This window comes from Plectropomus leopardus, chromosome 2 (genome assembly GCF_026936395.1).
Source record: "Plectropomus leopardus strain MGB_pleo_1.0 chromosome 2, ASM2693639v1, whole genome shotgun sequence".
Classification (NCBI taxonomy): domain Eukaryota; kingdom Metazoa; phylum Chordata; class Actinopteri; order Perciformes; family Serranidae; genus Plectropomus; species Plectropomus leopardus.
The window spans coordinates 2190958-2211118 of NC_142177.1; the positions used below are offsets into that span (position 1 = coordinate 2190958).

A 20161-nucleotide genomic window follows, 5' to 3' on the forward strand; every position below is an offset into this window, starting at 1 on the left:
TTTTTATATTCATCTTTATGTTAGCTTGTTAGCTAACTGACAGTGGCTGACAGAGTTAATGGTTTAAAAATATATATATTATACCAGAGCTGTTGCCTATAATCTGAATATTTATTATACTACCATAAACTGTCTCCAACATCTGGCCGATCTAGCGAACCAGCATATAGGACCTCCACATCTGGATCCTTCACTTGCAAGATGGCACTGAGACCAGCCAGTGACATGACCATGAGACCATTTCTGACAGTTTGTGCAGTAATTCTTCAGTTGTTCAAACTAATTATTGAATCAGCTGTCCACATGGCTGGTCTCAGGCCATCTTGCAAGCTAAAATTGTGGACATGTAGGTTGTGAAGCTGGTTGGATCTACTGCCAAATTCATAGAAAAAAGAAACTGGAGATGTCTTATGGTAGTGAAATGAACATTCATGGTTAACAGCTCTGGTGGTCATACCTGCAGTCAGCATCCAATCCAACACTCCCTCAAAACTTTTACCAACTGTGTCATTGTGTTGTGTGATCCAAACTGCACATTTTAGAGTGTCCTTTTATTGTGACGATCCCCCAAAAAAAAAACGCCTGTGTAGTAATAAAGCTGTTTAATCAGCATCATCATAGACCACACCTGTCATGGATTATCTTGGGAAAAGGGAAGTGCTCACTAACATGGATTTTAACTGATTTGTACTAAAATTTGAGAGAAATACATACATGTACATAAAAACTTTAACTTAAACCTGCACAAATATGAGAGCAAAATGAAAGAGTTGCTTCTTCAGCTAAGACAAGGCTGTTTCTTATTTCCTGAAAATCTGACATTTTGGAGCTTCAGTGGAAGGTTTTTACCTGGCAACAGTCATGATATTCTTCTTTAACAGGTAACACTCAGTGAGGTTAAATGATGAACTCTCTACATTAATACTTGTCTTTGTTATTAAAACAGAAACCGAAATGGTAGAATGAAGAAAAGTAGAAGATTAATAATTGTCAATCTATTTATTCATTTTCTTCTTAAAACAACACCCATAGTGAGAAAGTGGTGTATGATGCTTCCTGTAACAACCCTGCACAAACATCCCTATTTCAATATAAGAGACATGACAGCATCCCATAACCTTAGAAAGTAACAATACAACAGCAGGGCAATGGAAATAAAACCATGTACAAATGAAACACTTTAAAAAGCAATTAAATAGAAAGTAAGGGGTCAAATATAAAACATTTTCTATATCTTAATCTTAACTTTGCCTACTTCCAAGGTGCATGGAGAAGTGAGATGAATCAAAGGTGTAGAAAGTCCAGCAAGTCTTTAAGTATTAAGAACAACTTTATTAAAAGACCAACGCATAACAGCTTGAGCCATGACCCTGACCTATGAACCTGATGAAAGTCACAAGCCAAAACATGTTGATCTTTTAAGAAAGTTGTTCTAATTACTACAAGCGTTGCTGGAGTTTCTACGACTTGATTTATACCGTCATTTGGCACAGCTGAATAACAGTGTAGAGGGAGAAAGACAGTCTAATATTTGTGGATGGATGTACAATAAAAAAGAGTGAGAGTGAGGGTAGTCAGTAAGCTTGGTCCTGACACATGATTTGTTGAGAAGGACTAACTGCTACTGATGAGTCTTAAAAGAATACATTACCTGCAAAATGACCATTTGTATATGAATAGGTGGGTTTCCATTACAGATTTGTGCAAAACTTAGGCAATATTCTTGAAATATCAATAAAACATAATTGCGAGATGACTGTGTTTCCACTGAGTGATGTTCTGCGACTTCTCCTCTGGTGATAACATTCCATGAAACATGGCGACAGATGTTCAAAACATTAGCAGGTTTGTCACTTTTGCAGCCACTGCACTAGCTGTCACTATTCCCAATCCAAGGCTACATAGGCATGTTATGGAGCGATAATGGAAAGGAAAGCCCCTTATAAGTGATGAGGGATTTCTGGGAGGTGATATTCCATGATTTCACAGAGGAATTGTGGATCAAAAACGTGTGGATGAGCTGCTCAACTTTTGAAAAGTTATGTGATGCAGTAACACCTCCTGTAGCTCCTACTGCATCATGAGGGAGCCAGTTCCTACTGACAAGCACATAGCTATAGCATCATGTGACCTAGAAAAGACTAAAAAAGTGTTTTCATTGCACTTTTGCGAAATATGGCTTTTTCAGAGCGCCTGAAATACCACCCTGTGGGTGTAAACACTTTTTTGCAATAAATGTGATTTTTTTCAAAACGGAGGTGTTTCCATCAGGTGTATTTTATATTTGCTATTTCAGTTTGTGCAGTTTGAGGCTTAATGGAAACTCGCCTACTGACTCATTGTATGTTACCTTGAAATATGAAGTAAAATTTGTTTTTCTCATATGCCTCTATGTCCATTCTTTACAAAACTGGATCTAAATCTAAATATGAGTACCGCTTGAGCAGAGTTTAAATCCACATCTGTGTCCAGGCACACTACTCCATGTATTGTGAAGCACTGAGCATACTACTGGACAAATGAGATTTGGATATTTCTGCAAGAGTTGTGTGAGAAACATGTTTTGATGTAGTTTTTCTGTTGTTAAACATGGTCCTCATTTGTATTCCAAACCTATACTTTGCTAGCTGGCTTGGAGGTAAATTGATTGATTGACAAATTGGCTTGCTGCCCCCAATTAGACTGAGGCATGTGGCATTATACATTGCACCTTAAATTCATTGGGAGCTATCACAAAACCATGGAGTGTATCCTTAAATTTGGGTTAAAAAAGAATAATCTCAGTGCCAGGGTTAGGCTCAGATAATTGCAGCTGCTCATGGGATTCATCCCAAACATTATGTGATTTGAAGATTGACACAAAAATCATCTTTGTCTCCAGTAAAATGCCCAGTCTGGTGTGTATGCTAATGTACATTATGTTACAGGCACTGCACACCATACAGTTGTTTGCAATTGTATCTATGCTAAAAATTACATGAGTTTACAATGAGATGTAAAATGTTCCCTCCCAACAGCTGCAACAGTGAAGTGAGAGATGCCAATGCTGCTGCCTGCATTTTTTTCTGCTTTATGTACATTTTGATGTATTCTCTCTCTAAGTCTGTTTCTATTGTACTTTGTTGCACTTTGTGTTAACTGATACACCCTCATTCCCCCCATAAAACTACATGTATAGAGTGTCCCAGGGATGATGTTTTTCTGCAGGCCAACCCATAAGCTTTCATCGCCCTGGCTCCCTCGCCAAAATTCTATGGGATTTTTTCATTGGATTTTGGAACATTGCAGAAAATAAGCTTTGTGGTTAACAAACGGTCCTGATACTTGCACGTTTTGCTCAGCAAGATAATCTACACAAATGAACACCACTTTCAGGACTTTCGAAGTCTAACTGCAATCGCTGGGAGTAAAAAGCTATTGCTAAGCTATAAATAAACTACACTATGGTCACTCGTTAGCAACTGCCTTTTTAAAGACACATAAAAGCTTCAAAGTTCACAGTGAGGTATTTACTGACGTATTGCAGAACAAATCATTAAAGTCTCTTCATCTTATGTTAACCACAGACCTTGTTTCAGGTTTCTTACTAAAAACACATTCAAAAAACCCATTGACTTCCAGATGAGGGAACCAGAGGTGATCAATTGCTAACTGATTTCAGGATTTTAGGACTCATTCCTTGCATACTCTATTGGTTGAGGTTGCAACATCAACGGTCAAAGTTCACCAAAGTTGAACTCCACATGATGCAAAGATGTAAATTTGTTTTGTCACTGGAAGCAAATTTTGTATTTGTCACTTGGCTTGAACTGAATGAAAGTGAAGGGGAGGCAAATATTTCAGCCTGTTCCAAACTCTTAAAATAGTGCCACTTGGTCAATAAGGTTGTAAGAGCGCAACCCCAGAAGGCATCTTTCATGTACACATGGAATGCCACTGGACATGTGCATGTGCCATGTGCATTTGTTGCTTAAACATAGCCACATGCAGCGTGATCCCACCATGTGCTTGTGTTGACATCACTGCAGCGGCATCCCGGAACGTAAAGAGTGGATGCAGAAGGATACCTAAGATGTAATATTTAGACGTGGAAGTCCACTGACAACTTGGAACAAGAATGTGTTGATTGTTAATTTTGCTGAGACAGTGGCCTAAAACTGTAGGTTTAAAGATAAAATTACATAAAAATACAACTGGGTCATCCTTACTATTTTGTTCAGCATTTACATTTAATTGTGTCTTCCTTTAAAAAATGAACATGTCAGATTTAAATGTGCGTAAGCACTAATCTCACTCCATAGAAGGGGTCCTGTGTTAAATAGGAACAGGGGAGCAGCACAGTGAGGGACGTCTGTTGTGGTGATGCAAGTCTGTGCTGGGTCTGTCCTCTCACTCTGTACTCCTCAGCTGGCGGGACTGAGTGGTACAGAAGACTGCCGGTTGGAGACTGAACAGAGTCTGAGCCCGCTGAGCGTTTAGAGGAAGCTTTGTCTTTGCAAGCCTGAGATTGATGCAGCATGCAGGGCCTTTCCTTGTGGCGGACATACAAACAAACCACAGTGGACTAGAGCAGAACTGAACACAAGGAGTGAGTGGGGAGAGGAAACGTACCTAAAACAAAAGGGAAACAGAATGTCGTGAGATGTGAATAAATGAAATAGCAGAGGACAGGAAGGATGTTTCTCTGCCTCTCAGCTTGTGTGTTTCTCAGTGTAGTGTGGGCTGAAGGATGATGGGTGGCTCAAAGTTATAAGCCAAGTTAAAAGACAAATGGAATACACACCTTTTTTTCCTATTCCACACCTTACAGGAATGTTTCATGTATGAGGGCATAAAAAGTGCTTCAAAATGTCTCGTTTTACCCTGTTTCCAAAGAAACATCTCATGTACATAGTATTTTGTTTTTGTAGTTCCTGGGATCAGACTCTGTCATATACAAAGAGCAGTTGAAAATTGGCTTGAAAAAGGCTTCAAAATTACTCTGTGGCTGTACAAAATCATTTTTTTCTTGTTCTTTTTTTTCATTTCTTTTTTTTTGTTTTTGTCAGAAGTAGCACCTTAGTGCCTTCACATAATGCTTTTAAAGCTGGAAAACACCTTTTCCCCACTCAATAAAAATATTTCCATAGAATACTCCTACTGCAAGCATTATCATCATTGACAATCACTTCATAATCTTTGTTCTAACAACAGTATGAGACAGTAATACTCTGTGTTATGAATAATCTTATCCCAGAGTTTGATAAAGCTGATCATCATACTTCCTCTCAGGATGTATTTCTCTTCCAACAGACTGAGTTTTCCTCTGTTAGGTGATGCCACTTCAGTTCTATTTTGCAAACTGCTGGAGTTTGGCCTCCAGGCCAAGATCAGAGCTTTAACCTGAAGAGATTCGGAGGGAAGAGGATTAGCAAGAGAAGGACGGATGGATGGAGGGAGGGAACTGGAAGAGGAGGAGAGTAAGTTTGGTTCTCAGTGGAACCGCTGGACTCCAAATCTTGGGTCTTTGGTGTCCCGGATTTCAATCTGGAGGTAGAAACAGAGAGAGACAGTTTCAGTATGACTGCAGCATTATGTTCAATGAGAATGTGTTTGGAAAGAAATGTGCCTCATCAGGTGAGGGAGAAGAGGGGAGACACAGGAGGGAACAGCCAGGACTCATTCATGCCATGTGCTTTACACTGCACTGTACTGTAAACAACACTCAACTTAAACTGACACACACAAAGTTGTGTTTCATGAAGCTACAGAAGTGACAAATGTCACAAATGCATAATTAATCTATAAACATCGCTCACTTTAAGGAGTCAAAGCTACATAATTTAAGAGTCAAAAGTATAAATAAACACATAAATAGTGCAGCTAGTTAAAGGTCCAGTGAGTATGATTTAGGGGCATCTATTAGCAGAAATGTAGTCTAATATATTTTCATTAGTGTATAATCACCTGAAACTAAGAATTGTGGTTTTGTTGCATGAAGCCCCTTCCCCGCTGTACACCCCCCAACATCTGACTTTTTAATGTAATTGGAGAATGGAGAATAAGATGCTTGTTGACTTCAGCTCAGCATTCAACACAGTCTCTCCCATGACGCTGATTGGAAAACTTAACACTCTTGGTTTCAGTACAGTCTGCAACTGGATACTGGACTTCCTCACATACAGACCCCAGAGAGTTCTAATTGGCAGTCACACCTCCTCTACATTAGCACTCAACTCGGGCTGTGTGCTCAGTCCCCTCCTGTTCACACTGTACACCGATTACTGCACTCCCACTGCACTCTGCACTCTATTGTGAAGTATGCAAATGACACCACCATTATTGGCTGAATTATAAATGATGAGAGTTCATACCAGACGACAAGATTTGTTTCCATCCTGAGGAATGATTTATTTAAATACAAGAACGTTTTGGCAAGCAGGATTTGATCATCCAGCTCTGCATGAAGTCCTACCATGTAACAGCTAGCATAGTTTCAAAGTGATTTATGAAATCAAGTTGCACCATTAACACTTAAAAAATAAAAATAATCAAATATGTAAACAGGTCACTTCCTCAACATCTGCAACAACTTCCAAAAATGACATAGTTAAAAGGCCAAACAATAAATCAAACTTAGCAGCAGTTACCCCTGATTGTTACTTAGGGTAAATATTCAGTAACCACTTTTTAAGAACTAGTTTGTATGGCTGCAACCACTTTTAATTCAATGAGTAGATGTAGCCACTTCCCAGGGACAGAGATCAGGAACTTCACATTAGTTTCAGACCAAGGAATCAGAACAGAATTTCTGCACACAAACCAAAAATATGAAAATATACAAGAGCAGCTAAAACAATAAGTCAATTAATTGGCAACTATTTCTTTCATTGTGTAAGTCATTTTTCATGCACAAAAACATTTTATGGTTTAAGCTTTTCATATAAACTGTATGTATGAGGAATTTTTGATTTCTTACATTTATTTAATCCTTTTTGCATGTGTACTTTTACTTTTAATACTTCAATAAATTTCCCTGAAATTACACTGTTTAAGTTTATTTAACAGTACATCAGTTTCACACCTTCAGTAGTGCTTCTTCTTTTTTCAGCCTTTTTTGGTGTCATCTCTCCAGTCTTGGCCATGTGTCAGAGTCTTTGCACACGGCACAACACCTGCCCTTATAAAGTGTTTAAAGTTGTTACCTGAGGTTGTTACCTAGGTGACTTATGATCAGTGGGAATTATCATTGAACATATCTGGTCAGAGCAGATTTGGGTGGTTAAGAGCATTTGGTGCATCTGGAGTTGACTTCTCTGATATTTTCTCTTACCATAAATTTAAAAGAAAATATAAGAACAATTTAAGAGAATGCTGGTGCATGAGGCCCAATGTGCGGACGATAGGATGCAAACACCACACATCCACAGCCACCATCATGGCCTGTGGCTCACATGTTGGCAAAGAACTGCCCACTTTCACATCCAGCAAACACAGATTAACATTATTATCTATTGGGAGCCATGTTTATGGTCATGTGATGTCCAGTATTCACTTCTTTTAGTTCTGTTTTGGTACAACAGGTGACCCCGCTCATTTGATTCAGGGAATTCACAACAGCTAATTTCCCAAATTAGTTATTAATGCATGTTTAACTGAATTGGATTCTTGGTTCTGGAAATACTAAAAGATGTCTAACTTGCACCAGCAATGTTCTGACATCCTCATCATTTGTATTTTGTGATTTTGGATAATTTTCTCTGCACTTCATTTCCTTCCCATGTGTGCCACTCTGCTCCATTTGGCAGCAGCTGGGAGGCGGCAGAGGGGCTCTGACATATGAGTCAGTGTGAGCCGGAGAGATGAAAAACCAACATAAAGAAACATACAAAAGCAACGAGCTTGAAAGGTGACACCTTCAATATAGCTTCTCTCACATTTTCCATGCTCCCTTTCAATGCAGCATTAGCTTAGAGAGCTTTTAATCTTTTTGTTGAGATGGAATATTTTGTCATGATTATTTGTTCTAACATGACATCCAAAATATATCAAATAAGGTAGAGTTGTCTAAAACAACAAACTCCATGTCATCAGGTTAAATACATTAAAAAGAACATCATTTTCAGATTTTTTGCACTGAAACACATGTATTCACCCTCTTTCTGAAATGCTCCATTTAGTGTCCGTTTCAATATTACACATACTCGCATTGCTCTGCGCACCAAATGCACTTTTCAAAATCAAGCTTAAAAATATTATTACCTCCTACTTCCATTGAGTTTATTTTTTGACCAACATCAGTCCTAATCATAAATATCAAATATTCATTAATTTGCAGAATTTTAACCCTTTAAACTCCAGGTTTCTGTCATGATGCCACTATGTTTTTAGATAATAAAAAAAAATTAACAAGAAAAAATGATTTATTTTCAATATACTACATGCAAAGAAGGTGTGTGTGTGTGTGTGTGCGTGTGTGTGTGTGTGTGTGTGTGTTTTGTTTGTTCATTTTTTCCTGATCACAGCCTGGGTTATGTCAATAATTAGCAGCAACACTAGTTGTGACAGTGCACCAAGCAGAAATAGCATGTATTTTTTTTCGATATGCTAAATATGGTAAAAAAAAAGAAAAAAAAAGACATCACCCAGTGGAAAATAGGCAAAAGTGTAAAATGACATCCAGAATTAATACAATGTGTGTTTTTATGCTTTTGAATGTATTTCAATGGTGCATTTTTGCACTTATATGAACAATGTTGTTTACACAGGCTATTTTACGCTTATCATAGGAGCTGAGCTGGAAATTGCAGGAATAAACAAAAATCTTGCTAAAATGAAAGCCATATGCATGAGCACAGCCAGAATTATAAAAAAATTAAAAATGAAAGGCGTGTAAAATGTGCCAAACAGTCCCTAAGGGTTAAACCCCCTCCTGAGAAAGCCTGGTCTGCTCTGATTGGTCAGAGTTTCAGGGTCTTCCACACTTCAGCATCTCTGCACCATAAAATGGCTGAGATGTATTATTGTGGCACTTTATACCATTAAAAAATGACCAATGACATCTTCTAAACGTGACATACATGTTCCAGCAAGAAAATGATCCAGAATCAGAAAGAAATGAACAACATCAGAAACCAAAATCATGTTTCCCTAATGTTAGCATGTAGCTACATGTAGCATTGTTGGCTATGCAACATAAACACTTAGAATGGTGTGCCTGGAGCAGATGACCATATAAAGAAATATGTTACAACAGAGTATTCAGATCATTTCATTCATACCATTAGTGGCATAAAACATAAACAACTCAAGGAAGCAAATTCAAAACAAAGAGAACATATGAGGGTATAAATGGGTTCACAGTACATCGCCTTTCACAAGACAAGAGGAGAGGACAGCCACCAGATTCTCACTAAGAGATAACTGATCTTAGTGCATGCAGAGGTGACATGCTGCAGGGCTGGATTAACACGTCGTGGAGACGAATGGGAAAAACTGGTTGGGCTTACTCCGTCCATTCGTAGAGATGAGCCAAGGTGGAGCTGAAGAGAGGAAGCAGTTTTAAATCAGATCATCATGGTTTATTTCGTTTTATTACCATCTGTCTAATGAAATGTTGATAAAGCATGTATGCTGTTTCAAGCAACTCAATGTTTCACCTTCACCAGTTTCAACATAAACACTGAGAGCTGCCCTGTGTTCTAGGGGGTTTGCAATGATATGTATAATTAGATAACTCCAGTTTTAGCAGCACACAGCTTAACCACACCTCGTTGTTATTTCTCAATGGAAACCACTTTACAATGTTTCGGAAAAGGAAAACCCCCCTAACAATTTCTTTTGGCCACATCCACATGTCCTGAACAATAGCTAAGGCCCCTCAACCAGCAGAGCTGTAAGAACAATATAAGCGTGCCTAAGCTCCATCGGTCCGGTAATTCACACCTAGGAGAAAGCTCCGACTTATTCAGAAGTTACTGTAAGGGAGCACTATTCAAATGTTTGAATTTAACCGATCTAGGTCGCGTCTCTTTTACTCGCTGGATGAGAGGGAGACTGTTTGTGTGTTTTTGGACACCTTTTTTGGGGGGGATTCCCAGAGGACCACTGCGCAACACAGTCACGTCAATTTTATTTATAGAGCCCATTATCACAAAACAAGGTTTGCCTCAGAGGGCTTTACAGTGTACGACATCCCTCTGCCCTTAGACCCTCACATCACCCAAGGAAAAACTCCTGGAAAAGAACCCCTGTAACGAGGGGGAAAAAAGGGGAAGAAACCTCAGGAAGAGCGGCAGAGGGTGATGAGGGATCCCTCTTCCAGGACGGACGGACGTGCAATAGATGTTGTTAATAACAAATGAAATACAATCATGACAAAAAGGAAAGAGAAAGAGAGAGGGGAGGAGAGGGTGAGAGAGGCACAGCAATAGTGGAAACAGACGCATGTCATATTACAATAACAATAGGTGTGAAATTATCAAATGCACTCTATGATGATATTGTGGGTGTGGAAAAGAGTCTTGTGCATATATTGATAGTGAGGTGTCCAAAGGCAAGATCACAGCATCTGCGCAACTAGGACCAAGATCAGTGCAGCCACAGCACGAGCACAACAAAAGGCAAGGTCACAGTGCCAGCACAGATATCACAACGATCAGGCACAGCCAGGGTTGCGGCCAGGATCCGGGAAAGCTCGGAAACAAGGGAGCAGGAATGCTCCAGAGAGGCAACAGGATTAGCGTAGTGCAGTTCAACAGACCCAAGGTGGAGAGCAGTAAAAAGGATAAGCACTCAATGAGGATCCTAGAGTCATTGATCAGCAGTTACGACTTAAATATGAATGCCAGAGAGCAGTAATAGAAAATAAAGAAAGAAAGAGGAAGCAGAGCCAGAGTGGCAGGTCTGAACGGACTCAAAACCACCCCGCTGAATTGAGCCGAAAGCTCTGCCACCTCTCCCTCCTCCCCGCCAAACGGACGGTGATTTCAACTGAGCACAAGAATCAAGAAACGGATTTCAACTGAGCACTGGGATGGCATCCCATTCTTCAACCAGCATTTGTCGCAAGTCAGCCAACGTGGGTGTGTTGGTCACTCTGGCATGAACAGCACGCCCAAGCTGATCACATAAGTGTTCAATCAGGTTGAGGTCACGTCTCAGATCAGGTAGTCTCTGATAAACCCCGCCCTGTAGGGGCAAGCGTTGTCATCTTGGAGGATAGAGCTCGGTCCCAGACTGTGGAGATATAGGATTGCCTCTGGTTGCAGAATCTCATCTCGATATCTCTCTGCATTGAGATTGCCTCTAATGATGACACACCCACACCATCACACTGCCTCCACACAAAATGTTACTTTATCTGTGCAGCAATCAGCATAGCATTTTTCGCGTCTTCTCCACACTTTGACCCTACAATCCAACTGCTGTAAGCAGAATCTGTGTTGCCGACACCAGCACACACAGGCCTGACGTTGAAGGGCAGTCATGGCAGGCCTCCTGGCAGCCCCATGAGACCGAAAATTGGCTGCATGCAGTCTGTTCAGAATTGTCTGGGCAGAGAGCCGTCAGCCATATCATCCTGCTAACCTTGACTGCAAATCTGTAGAAGACTGCTTACGGTTCCTAAGTACTGACAGGGTGAGGAAACAGTCTTCTTGGGGTATCGTCTTCTTGGGACATGCACTTTGCGGCCTGTCTCTGACATCCCCCATTATATGGTACTTGGCCTTCAGTTTGGAGATGGTACTAGGGCTCACTCCAAATAATGCCGCAACTTGGTTTTGCGGAACACCACCTTGAAGTGGCCCTATCGCACGGGCCCTATCCAGATCAGTTAAACATGGCATACCGATTTTTGGAGCAGAAACCAACTGACCACTGTAGAAGGGCCCATGCTCACAGGTGCTGACAATCAAGTGCCAATCAGGTACCTGATTGTCAGCACCTGGAGGTAACAGAAGCTCAAAACAAGAGTCAATAGCAACAGCAAAAAAGCTGTTTGGCATTGGCAGAGAAGATTTGGCAATTTTTTCATGGGCACAATCCACATACTCAGCTCTGCTGCTCATCCCACAAATCCATGTTCCTTACAAATGTGGCACCATTTAAAAAGGGAAATAAACAGGCTTTCCTATGGTATAAGATTTATTGGCGAGAAGCATGGTTACAACAAATAATCTACCAAACACAAATTTCCTTACTTTTTGTGCTTAGTTATGTCACATTACATGACAACCTTAAGTCACTTTACAACTTTGGAGTTTTAATTATACACCGACAGACGGCACCGGGCGAGTAAACATGCAACGTCAATGGGTCCTGTGAATGAAACACTGAAGAGAGTGTCAGGCGATAACACTGCCGGTGACAATGTATTATAAGGTGTGTGAGTATGCTAATAGACCTCGTGACGTGCTGACGTACTGCGGGTAAGCGTGTTACATCACTTCCGGTGTATCTTGTCTGTGTCTCTGGTAGCGTCTCTGAGCTGCTCCTACGAGCGATCCTCAGCTAATCTTCTAACTTGTTCCTTACTTTGGCTGCTCTTATCTATCTGTGACTGAAAACTCACATAAGTTTTACTTAATCACTCACAGCTGTCTCCTCCTCTCAGCGGTTTTTCCTGTGTATTCACAGCCGCTCTCTCACTGTTAGCCAGTTAGCTTTGTTAGCATTAGCTCTGGTTAGCGATGGCTTCTCCCTGCTCCTCTCTCTCTTCTGCTCTCTCCTGCTCAGTGTGTCAGATGTTTAGTTACTCCTCTGCCTCCTTCAGTGATAGTGGTACCTGTAACAAGTGTAGTTTATTTGCTGCGCTGGAGGCGAGGCTTAGCGATCTGGAAGCGCGGCTCCGCACCGTGGATAATCCCTCTGTAGCTGCGATAGCTAGCGAGCCCCCTGTAGCCGGTGCGGACCGACATAGCGTAGCCTCTGCTAGCCGTCCCCCGGCAGCCCCCGTGCAGCCGGGAGGCTGGGTGACTGTCCGAGCGAAGCATAGTAAGCCGAAGCCCGCGGTACACCACCCACCCCCCCTTCACGTTTCAAATAAGTATGCCCCTCTCAGCCACACACCGACCGAGGACACAACCCTGGTCATTGGTAGCTCTATTTTGCGAAACGTGAAATTAGTGACACCAGCGGCCACAGTCAAATGTATCCCTGGGGCCAGAGCGGGCGACGTCGAGTCAAATTTGAAGCTGCTGGCTAAGGCTAAACGTAAATACAGTAAGATTGTTATTCACGTTGGCGGCAATGACACCCGGTTACGTCAATCGGAGGTCACTAAAATTAACATAGAGTCGGTGTGTGAGTACGCCAAGACGATGTCGGACACCGTAATCTTCTCTGGATCCCTCCCCAATGTGACCAGTGATGACATGTTTAGCCGCATGTCAGCACTCAACCGCTGGTTGTCGTGGTGGTGTCCAGCTAATGATGTGGGCTTCGTTAATAATTGGTGTTCCTTTTGGGGTAAACCTGGTCTTATCCGGAGGGACGGCATCCATCCCACTTTGGATGGAGCCGCTCTCCTCTCTAAGAATCTGGCCGATTTTATTAGAGGCCCAAAGCCATGACAAACCAGAGTTGGGACCAGGTTTCGGAGTCGCAGTCTTACACGCTTCTCTGAGCTTCCTCTAGCACAGTCACACACCCATTATGTTTATGTTATAAAAACAGTGTCTGTCCCCCGACCACTTCATTTGTTTAATACTAAAATAAACAAAAGGGGAGTTGTACATGAAAATCTCATAAAAATTAACTCATCTCCTGTCATACAGCATCATAACAGGAGAATTAAATGCGGACTCTTGAACGTTAGATCCTTATCAACCAAGGCTCATTTAGTCACTGATTTAATATCGGATAACCATATTGATTTATTATGCCTCACTGAGACCTGGCTTTGTCCTGAAGAGTACGTTAGCCTGAATGAATCCACTCCTCCTGGTCATATAAATAGTCACGCTATGCGCGGGACACTGGCCGAGGAAGGGGAGTCGCTGCTATTTTTGATTCAAGCTTAGCAATTCACACTAAGGCCAAGTTAAACTATAATTCATTTGAAAGCCTTTTTCTTAGTCTTTCTCACCCATCCTGGAAAACTTTACAGCCAATTCTATTTGTCATAGTGTACCGCGCCCCCGGCCCATACTCTGAATTTCTATCTGAGTTCTCTGAGCTTATATCAAGTTTAGTGCTCAAATCAGACAAAATTATTATCGTAGGGGATTTTAACATTCACATGGATGTTAATAGTGACAGCCTTAGTTCTGCTTTCTCCACACTTTTGGATTCAATAGGCTTCAGTCAGTGTGTACATAAACCCACCCACCGCTACAATCACACCCTCGATTTAGTCCTTGCATACGGCATCGATACTGCAGATTTATTAGTCTTTCCTGAGATTCCTGCTCTGTCAGACCATTATTTGATAACTTTTAATTTTTTATTACTTGACTACAAGCCTCTCAGTAAGAGCTACTCTTCTAGATGTCTATCTGATTCAGCAGTGGCTAAATTTAAGAAACTAATTCCTCTGCTTTGACATCATTACCATGTCTTACAACTCCTGAGCACACTACTACTAACTTAAGTCATTCCCAAATTGACTGTCTCATCGATAATGCTACTGGCTCACTGCGATCAGCTCTCGACACTGTTGCACCCTTCAAGAAGAAAATAATGAAACAAAAAAAATTAGCCCCATGGTTTAACCTCCAGATTCGCAAATTGAAACAAACATCGCGAAAATTTGAAAGACATTGGCGTTCGACCAAACTGGGTCCCGTTTAGTCTGGCTGGACAGTCTTAAAGTCTATAAGAAGGCCCTCCGCCATGCCAGGGCAAACTATTATTCATCACTAATTGAGGAAAACAAAAACAATTCCAGGTTTCTTTTCAACACTGTAGCCAGGTTGACTCAGAGTCACAGCTCTATAGAGCCCTGTATTCCTTCGGCCCTAAGCAGTGACGACTTTATGAATTTCTTTAATAATAAAATCATAACTATTCGAGATAAAATCCATCACCTCTTACCCTCAACTGACCTGACCCCGAACTCAGATAGCCTGATTATGGCAGCAAGGCCCGAAATTTATCTAGACCATTTCTCCCCCATTGACTTTCATCAACTCTATACTTTGGTTTCTGCATCTAAGCCATCAACATGCCTGCTAGACCCCATCCCAACTAAGCTCCTTAAGGAAGTTTTGCCTTTATTAGACAACTTTTATTAGATATAATCAACGCGTCTTTATTGACAGGTTATGTACCCCAGTCTTTTAAAGTAGCTGTCATTAAACCTCTTCTAAAGAAGCCCACTCTCGATCCTGAGATTTTAGCTAACTATAGACCGATATCTAATCTCCCCTTTATTTCTAAAATCCTTGAGAGAGTGGTTGCTCATCAGCTCTGTGACTTTCTCCGAGACAACAGTTTATTCGAGGACTTTCAGTCAGGCTTCAGAGTTCATCATAGCACAGAGACGGCACTAGTAAAAATTAATAACGACTTATTTATCGCTTCTGACACAGGTCTGATCTCTGTTTTAATCCTATTAGATCTCAGTGCTGCATTTGACACCATTGACCATCAAATCTTACTGCACAGACTTGAAACCTCAATTGGCCTTAAAGGAACGTCACTAGCCTGGTTTACGTCATACTTATCAGATCGTTCCCAATTTGTTCACATCAATGATCAACCCTCCGCATACAAAGGTCTGCTTTGGAGTGCCACAAGGTTCGGTGCTTGGACCAATCCTTTTCACTTTATATATGCTTCCTCTAGGCAACATAATTAGAAAACATTCCTTAAATTTCCATTGTTATGCTGATGATACGCAATTATATCTATCTATGAAACCAGATGAAACTGATCAGCTATCTAGACTTCAAACATGTCTTAAGGATGTAAAAGCCTGGATGAGCCGTAATTTCCTGATGTTGAATTCAGACAAAACTGAAGTTATTGTTCTTGGCCCCAAACACCTCAGAAGCTCCTTTTCCAACAATTTAATTTCTCTAGATGGCGTTACCTTGGCCTCTAGCACAACTGTAAGGAACCTCGGAGTTTTATTTGACCAGGATTTATCCTTTGCCTCCCATATAAAACAAACTTCAAGGACGGCTTTCTTTCACTTGCGTAACATCGCAAAAAGTAGACATATCCTGTCCCAAACAGATGCTGAAAAATTAGTACATGCATTTGTCACTTCTAGGCTGGATTACTGTAATTCCCTATTATTTGGTTGCCCAAACAAATCTCTTAGGTCTCTCCAACTGGTGCAGAACGCTGCTGCTCGTGTTTTAACGGGAAGCAAGAAAAGGGATCATATTTCTCCTGTTTTAGCTTCTCTGCACTGGCTCCCTGTGAAATCCAGGATTGAATTTAAAATCCTCCTCCTTACTTACAAAGCTCTAAATGGTCAGGCTCCATCCTATCTGTCACAGCTCATAGTTCCTTACCAACCCTCAAGATCACTGCGCTCTGAAAACGCAGGGTTACTTGTGGTTCCCAAAATTTCCAAAATTAGGTTAGGAACCAGAGCCTTCAGCTACCATGCTCCTCTCCTATGGAACCATCTTCCATTTTCGGTCAGGGAGGCAGACACCGTTTCAACTTTTAAGGGTAGACTTAAGACCTTCCTCTTTGATAAAGCTTATAATTAAGGCTGGCTCAGGCTGCCTGGACCAGCCCATAGTTAGGCTGACATAGGTTTAACCTGCCGGGGGACTTCCTCTGATACGCTGAGCTCCTTTCCTTCTCTCAATGCCGCCATCAGAAATCATGCATGTCTGTTTACTGCATTGCATGTGCAAGCTTAGCTTAGCTCTGTGATAGCCATGTGGTACTCTCACTGCCTGGGGCTCACGATTACAGAGCCTGGGTCTGTTGAACTGCACTACGCTAATCCTGTTGCCTCTCGGGAGCGTTCCTGCTCCCTTGTTTCCTAGTTTCCCTGGATCCTGGCCGTAACCTTGACTGTGCCTGACTGTGGTGATAGCTGTGCTGATGCTGCGACCCTGCCTTTGGTTGTGCTCGTGCTGTGGCTGTACTGATTCTGTGCCCCCCGCTCGCCCTGATCGTGGTCTGGTCCTGGTTGCGCCGATGCTGTGATCTTGCCTTTGGACAGCCCCCTTTCACATATGCATGAGACTGTTATCATCTCTATCAACATCATCATAGAGAGCAATTACTAATTTCACACCTACCATTATTGTAATATGACATGCATCTGTTTCTATTATTCTGTGCCCCCTCCCCCCTCTCCCCCCCTCTCTTTCTCTTTCCTTTTTTGCCATGATTGTATTTCACTTGCTATTTACGACATCTATTGCTCGTCTGTCCGTCCTGGAAGAGGGATCCCTCACTATCCTCTACCGCTCTTCCTGAGGTTTCTTCCTCTTTTTTTTCCCCGTTACAGGGGTTCTTTTTGGGGAGTTTTTCCTTGGGTGATGTGAGGGTCTAAGGGCAGAGGGATGTCGTACACTGTAAAGCCCTCTGAGGCAAACCATGTTTTGTGATAATGGGCTATATAAATAAAACTGACTTGACTTGACTTGACTTAATAGGGCGGGCAGGAGGGATGTTGAGTGGGTCCCACAAACAGCTGACTTTTGTCTTCTTGAGTCTTCCCATGTGGATGTGAGATTTTTTCCCTATACCTCACCATGTCCCTCCTTTACCTAAACCTAACCATCTATAACTTGACAGTCACATTGGTCGCCATTTGCTCATGTTGTGTAAACTTAAGGACGGTGCAGCATAAGCGTAATTTTACGTGATTCTGTTCTTTAAGTAGTTATGTTACATTACATGACAACCTTGCGTCCCATAAGTAACAAACACAGCTAGTTATTTTACCAGAATGTACTACCAGAATGTAATTTAACACATGAAGTGCCACCATCATTTAGACCAGGTTGCCTTGGAGACAGGATCATCGGAGTGTCTGTGTTTAGTGAGTAGTGATATTTTAGATGCTTGTTCTGCACTTTGTTCATTGGGATGTTTTATACTGTAATATTGTCAGTCCTTCTGTTTTGTGTCTGTCTATATGCACTTTATTTTGTTCTGCTGCCTGTCCTGGCCTGGGCTTCCTTGACAAGAGATTTTTAGGGTGCGTTTAGAAATACTCATTTTACTCATTTTTTCCGTAAATTTGGAGTGCCGTTAGAATGTACCAAGTGGTTATCCAGAGCACCGCACTCTCAGAGTGGCAGGGCGCGCTCTGCTGCAGAGTGCAGAACAGATAGAATGTGTGATTGACTACACCGTTCGCTAATTCATGCAGAAATACAATGCTCTGTTACTTTGAACAACAGCTCTCTCATTTTAGTGTAGAGCATCAGATTAGATTGAGAATGCACCCTTAGTCTCAATGGGACCTATTCTGGTTAAATTATGGTTAAATAAATATGTAAATAAATAAAAAAATATTCGGCTCTTCATCTACTTCCAAACAATAGATGCACAATAAAAGGTTATTTATTTTTAAAAAAAATTACATATTAAATATTACAGCATTGTTTTCATTCTGAAACATACAAAAAACAAACAGTGAGGCACATTAACAGTTCCCCAATCTTATCCTCTTGTAAAATACTTTTCATGCACCACAGCACCCAGCTGCTCACGTCACTTTTATGTTTGTGGGATTTTTGTGTACATGTGTACTGTTTCCTCCTGCCCTCTCTCTCTTTGATGCTGACGTACACACAGAGAAGAGCTGCAGGGCCTGGTGAATGCCGCAGACACACTCCTCAGTGAAAGGCCTTCCTCGACTTGACGTCTCCACTCTACTCGCAGTAGGCCTGGCTTCTTTGGGAAAGCATTGTGCCTGAGGATGTTTCCTACAGTGTGCCACCACCTTTTGTTTTCTTGGTAATTCATTCTCTTTTCCTTTCTGTCTGCCTCATCACGCCCCTTTAGCCTGCCCATGTTCCCTGAATAAAATCTATCACCTTAGCAGCGTCTCTTATGTGACCAAACATCATCTGTCTCATGAGGAGGAGTATAAGATATCTGAACTGACAGCAGGTAGTGTCTGCTAACCGGAAACTGCATTCACTGTCACAATAGCTGGCAGTTACATACAGGATTACTCTCACATCTGATGGTCTCTGAGGCATTATGTGTGCAGGACTTTTAATAGACTGGAGTAGGCCCGATTGTAGACTGCTTTGAATGCGGGGGGGTTAGCCCCATAACTAATATGAACTAATATGAAAGATGATACATAATCTTACGGTGATCAGAATTTGGAAATAAAAACCAAGGAAAATTCCAGTCTGGTGGGCAACGTATTAGCTGAATATCTCATGTTATAAAATATCTAAACTACAATATCTAATGTTATAATGTCATATATTTATTTTTATTATCTATGGGGAAAAAACAGGAACAATTCTGGTTTCATTTTACCATGGTAACTGTTGTGCTGCAAAAAAAACAAAAAACTAGGTAGCATGGAGGAGGCACAATGCTGTATTGCATAATGACAGTAATATGCCATTGTTATAATGACATAATTGTTAATCAGCATTCTTGCCAACATCCAGGTGTAATTTTCTGTAGTGAGTTAGTTGTATAACACTGAAGGCCTTTCCTTTAGGCTTGTGACTTGTGTATACATCCATTTGAAGGACGGCAGGTATCAGTTCCATCTACACTCTCTAACTGAAGTGATGTGGCACATTGTCTAGTCCCAGCAGATCTGCTGTTTACATTTTGTGCAACTGGCAGTTGTCACATAACCACAGAACCCCCGGTGCTTATGTGCTCATTAACCATGGGGGTTTAATTTTTTTTTTTTTCTACACAGCTTCTCCTGCACATTGTTTTGTGCCCAAGTGCGCCACAGGTGCTCCAACACCACAGGTGCATTAAGGGAGCCTGGCCACAAAATGACCAAAGTGCCTTTGGCATGCTTGCGACACACTTGGCAGTGTACACCTGCCTGCAATCTGGCTGTTATGCTTGATTCACAAGCCTGCAGTGACCTCTTATGCGTACAGAGCAGCAACAAACCCATGACTTCTGGAGGTAAACATAATGTATCATTCATGATGCCTCAATCATATGTGCCATATTGTTTATTCCACTGTAATATGCCACAGGGTTTCAGACTTGTCAGCTTGTTCTAAATATTCACATGAGAGTGCAGGTAATTATCAGTTAG

General features: G+C 41.4%; 2 protein-coding genes across 4 annotated transcripts in view; one reads left to right on the forward strand and one right to left on the reverse strand.

Moving 5' to 3' along the window:
- Window positions 1-587: 587 nt before the first annotated feature.
- lhfpl4a (LHFPL tetraspan subfamily member 4a) overlaps window positions 588-20161 on the reverse strand; it is a 48179-nt gene continuing 28605 nt past the window's right edge. Inside the window, exons 4-5 of one of the 3 annotated variants that reach the window (XM_088082813.1) lie at window positions 9489-9521; window positions 588-5526 (exon numbers count right to left, since the gene is read on the reverse strand). In XM_088082813.1, the coding sequence (XP_087938939.1) occupies window positions 5473-5526; window positions 9489-9521 (87 nt within the window). In that variant the 3' untranslated portion in view covers window positions 588-5472. Of the gene's footprint in view, window positions 9522-20161 lie in introns of all 3 variants that reach the window. The other 2 variants (XM_088082812.1, XM_042497012.2) reach the window with 2 other exon arrangements.
- LOC148190118 (uncharacterized) lies at window positions 9381-13567 on the forward strand. Its single transcript, XM_088082803.1, has one exon. It carries the CDS (start codon window positions 12672-12674, stop codon window positions 13551-13553), a length of 882 nt encoding a protein of 293 aa, XP_087938929.1. The 5' UTR covers window positions 9381-12671; the 3' UTR covers window positions 13554-13567.

Coding starts and splice junctions, on each gene's coding strand:
- LOC148190118 (XM_088082803.1), top strand. CDS start 12,672: ATGGCTTCTCCCTGCTCCTCTCTCTCTTCTGCTCTCTCCTGCTCAGTG.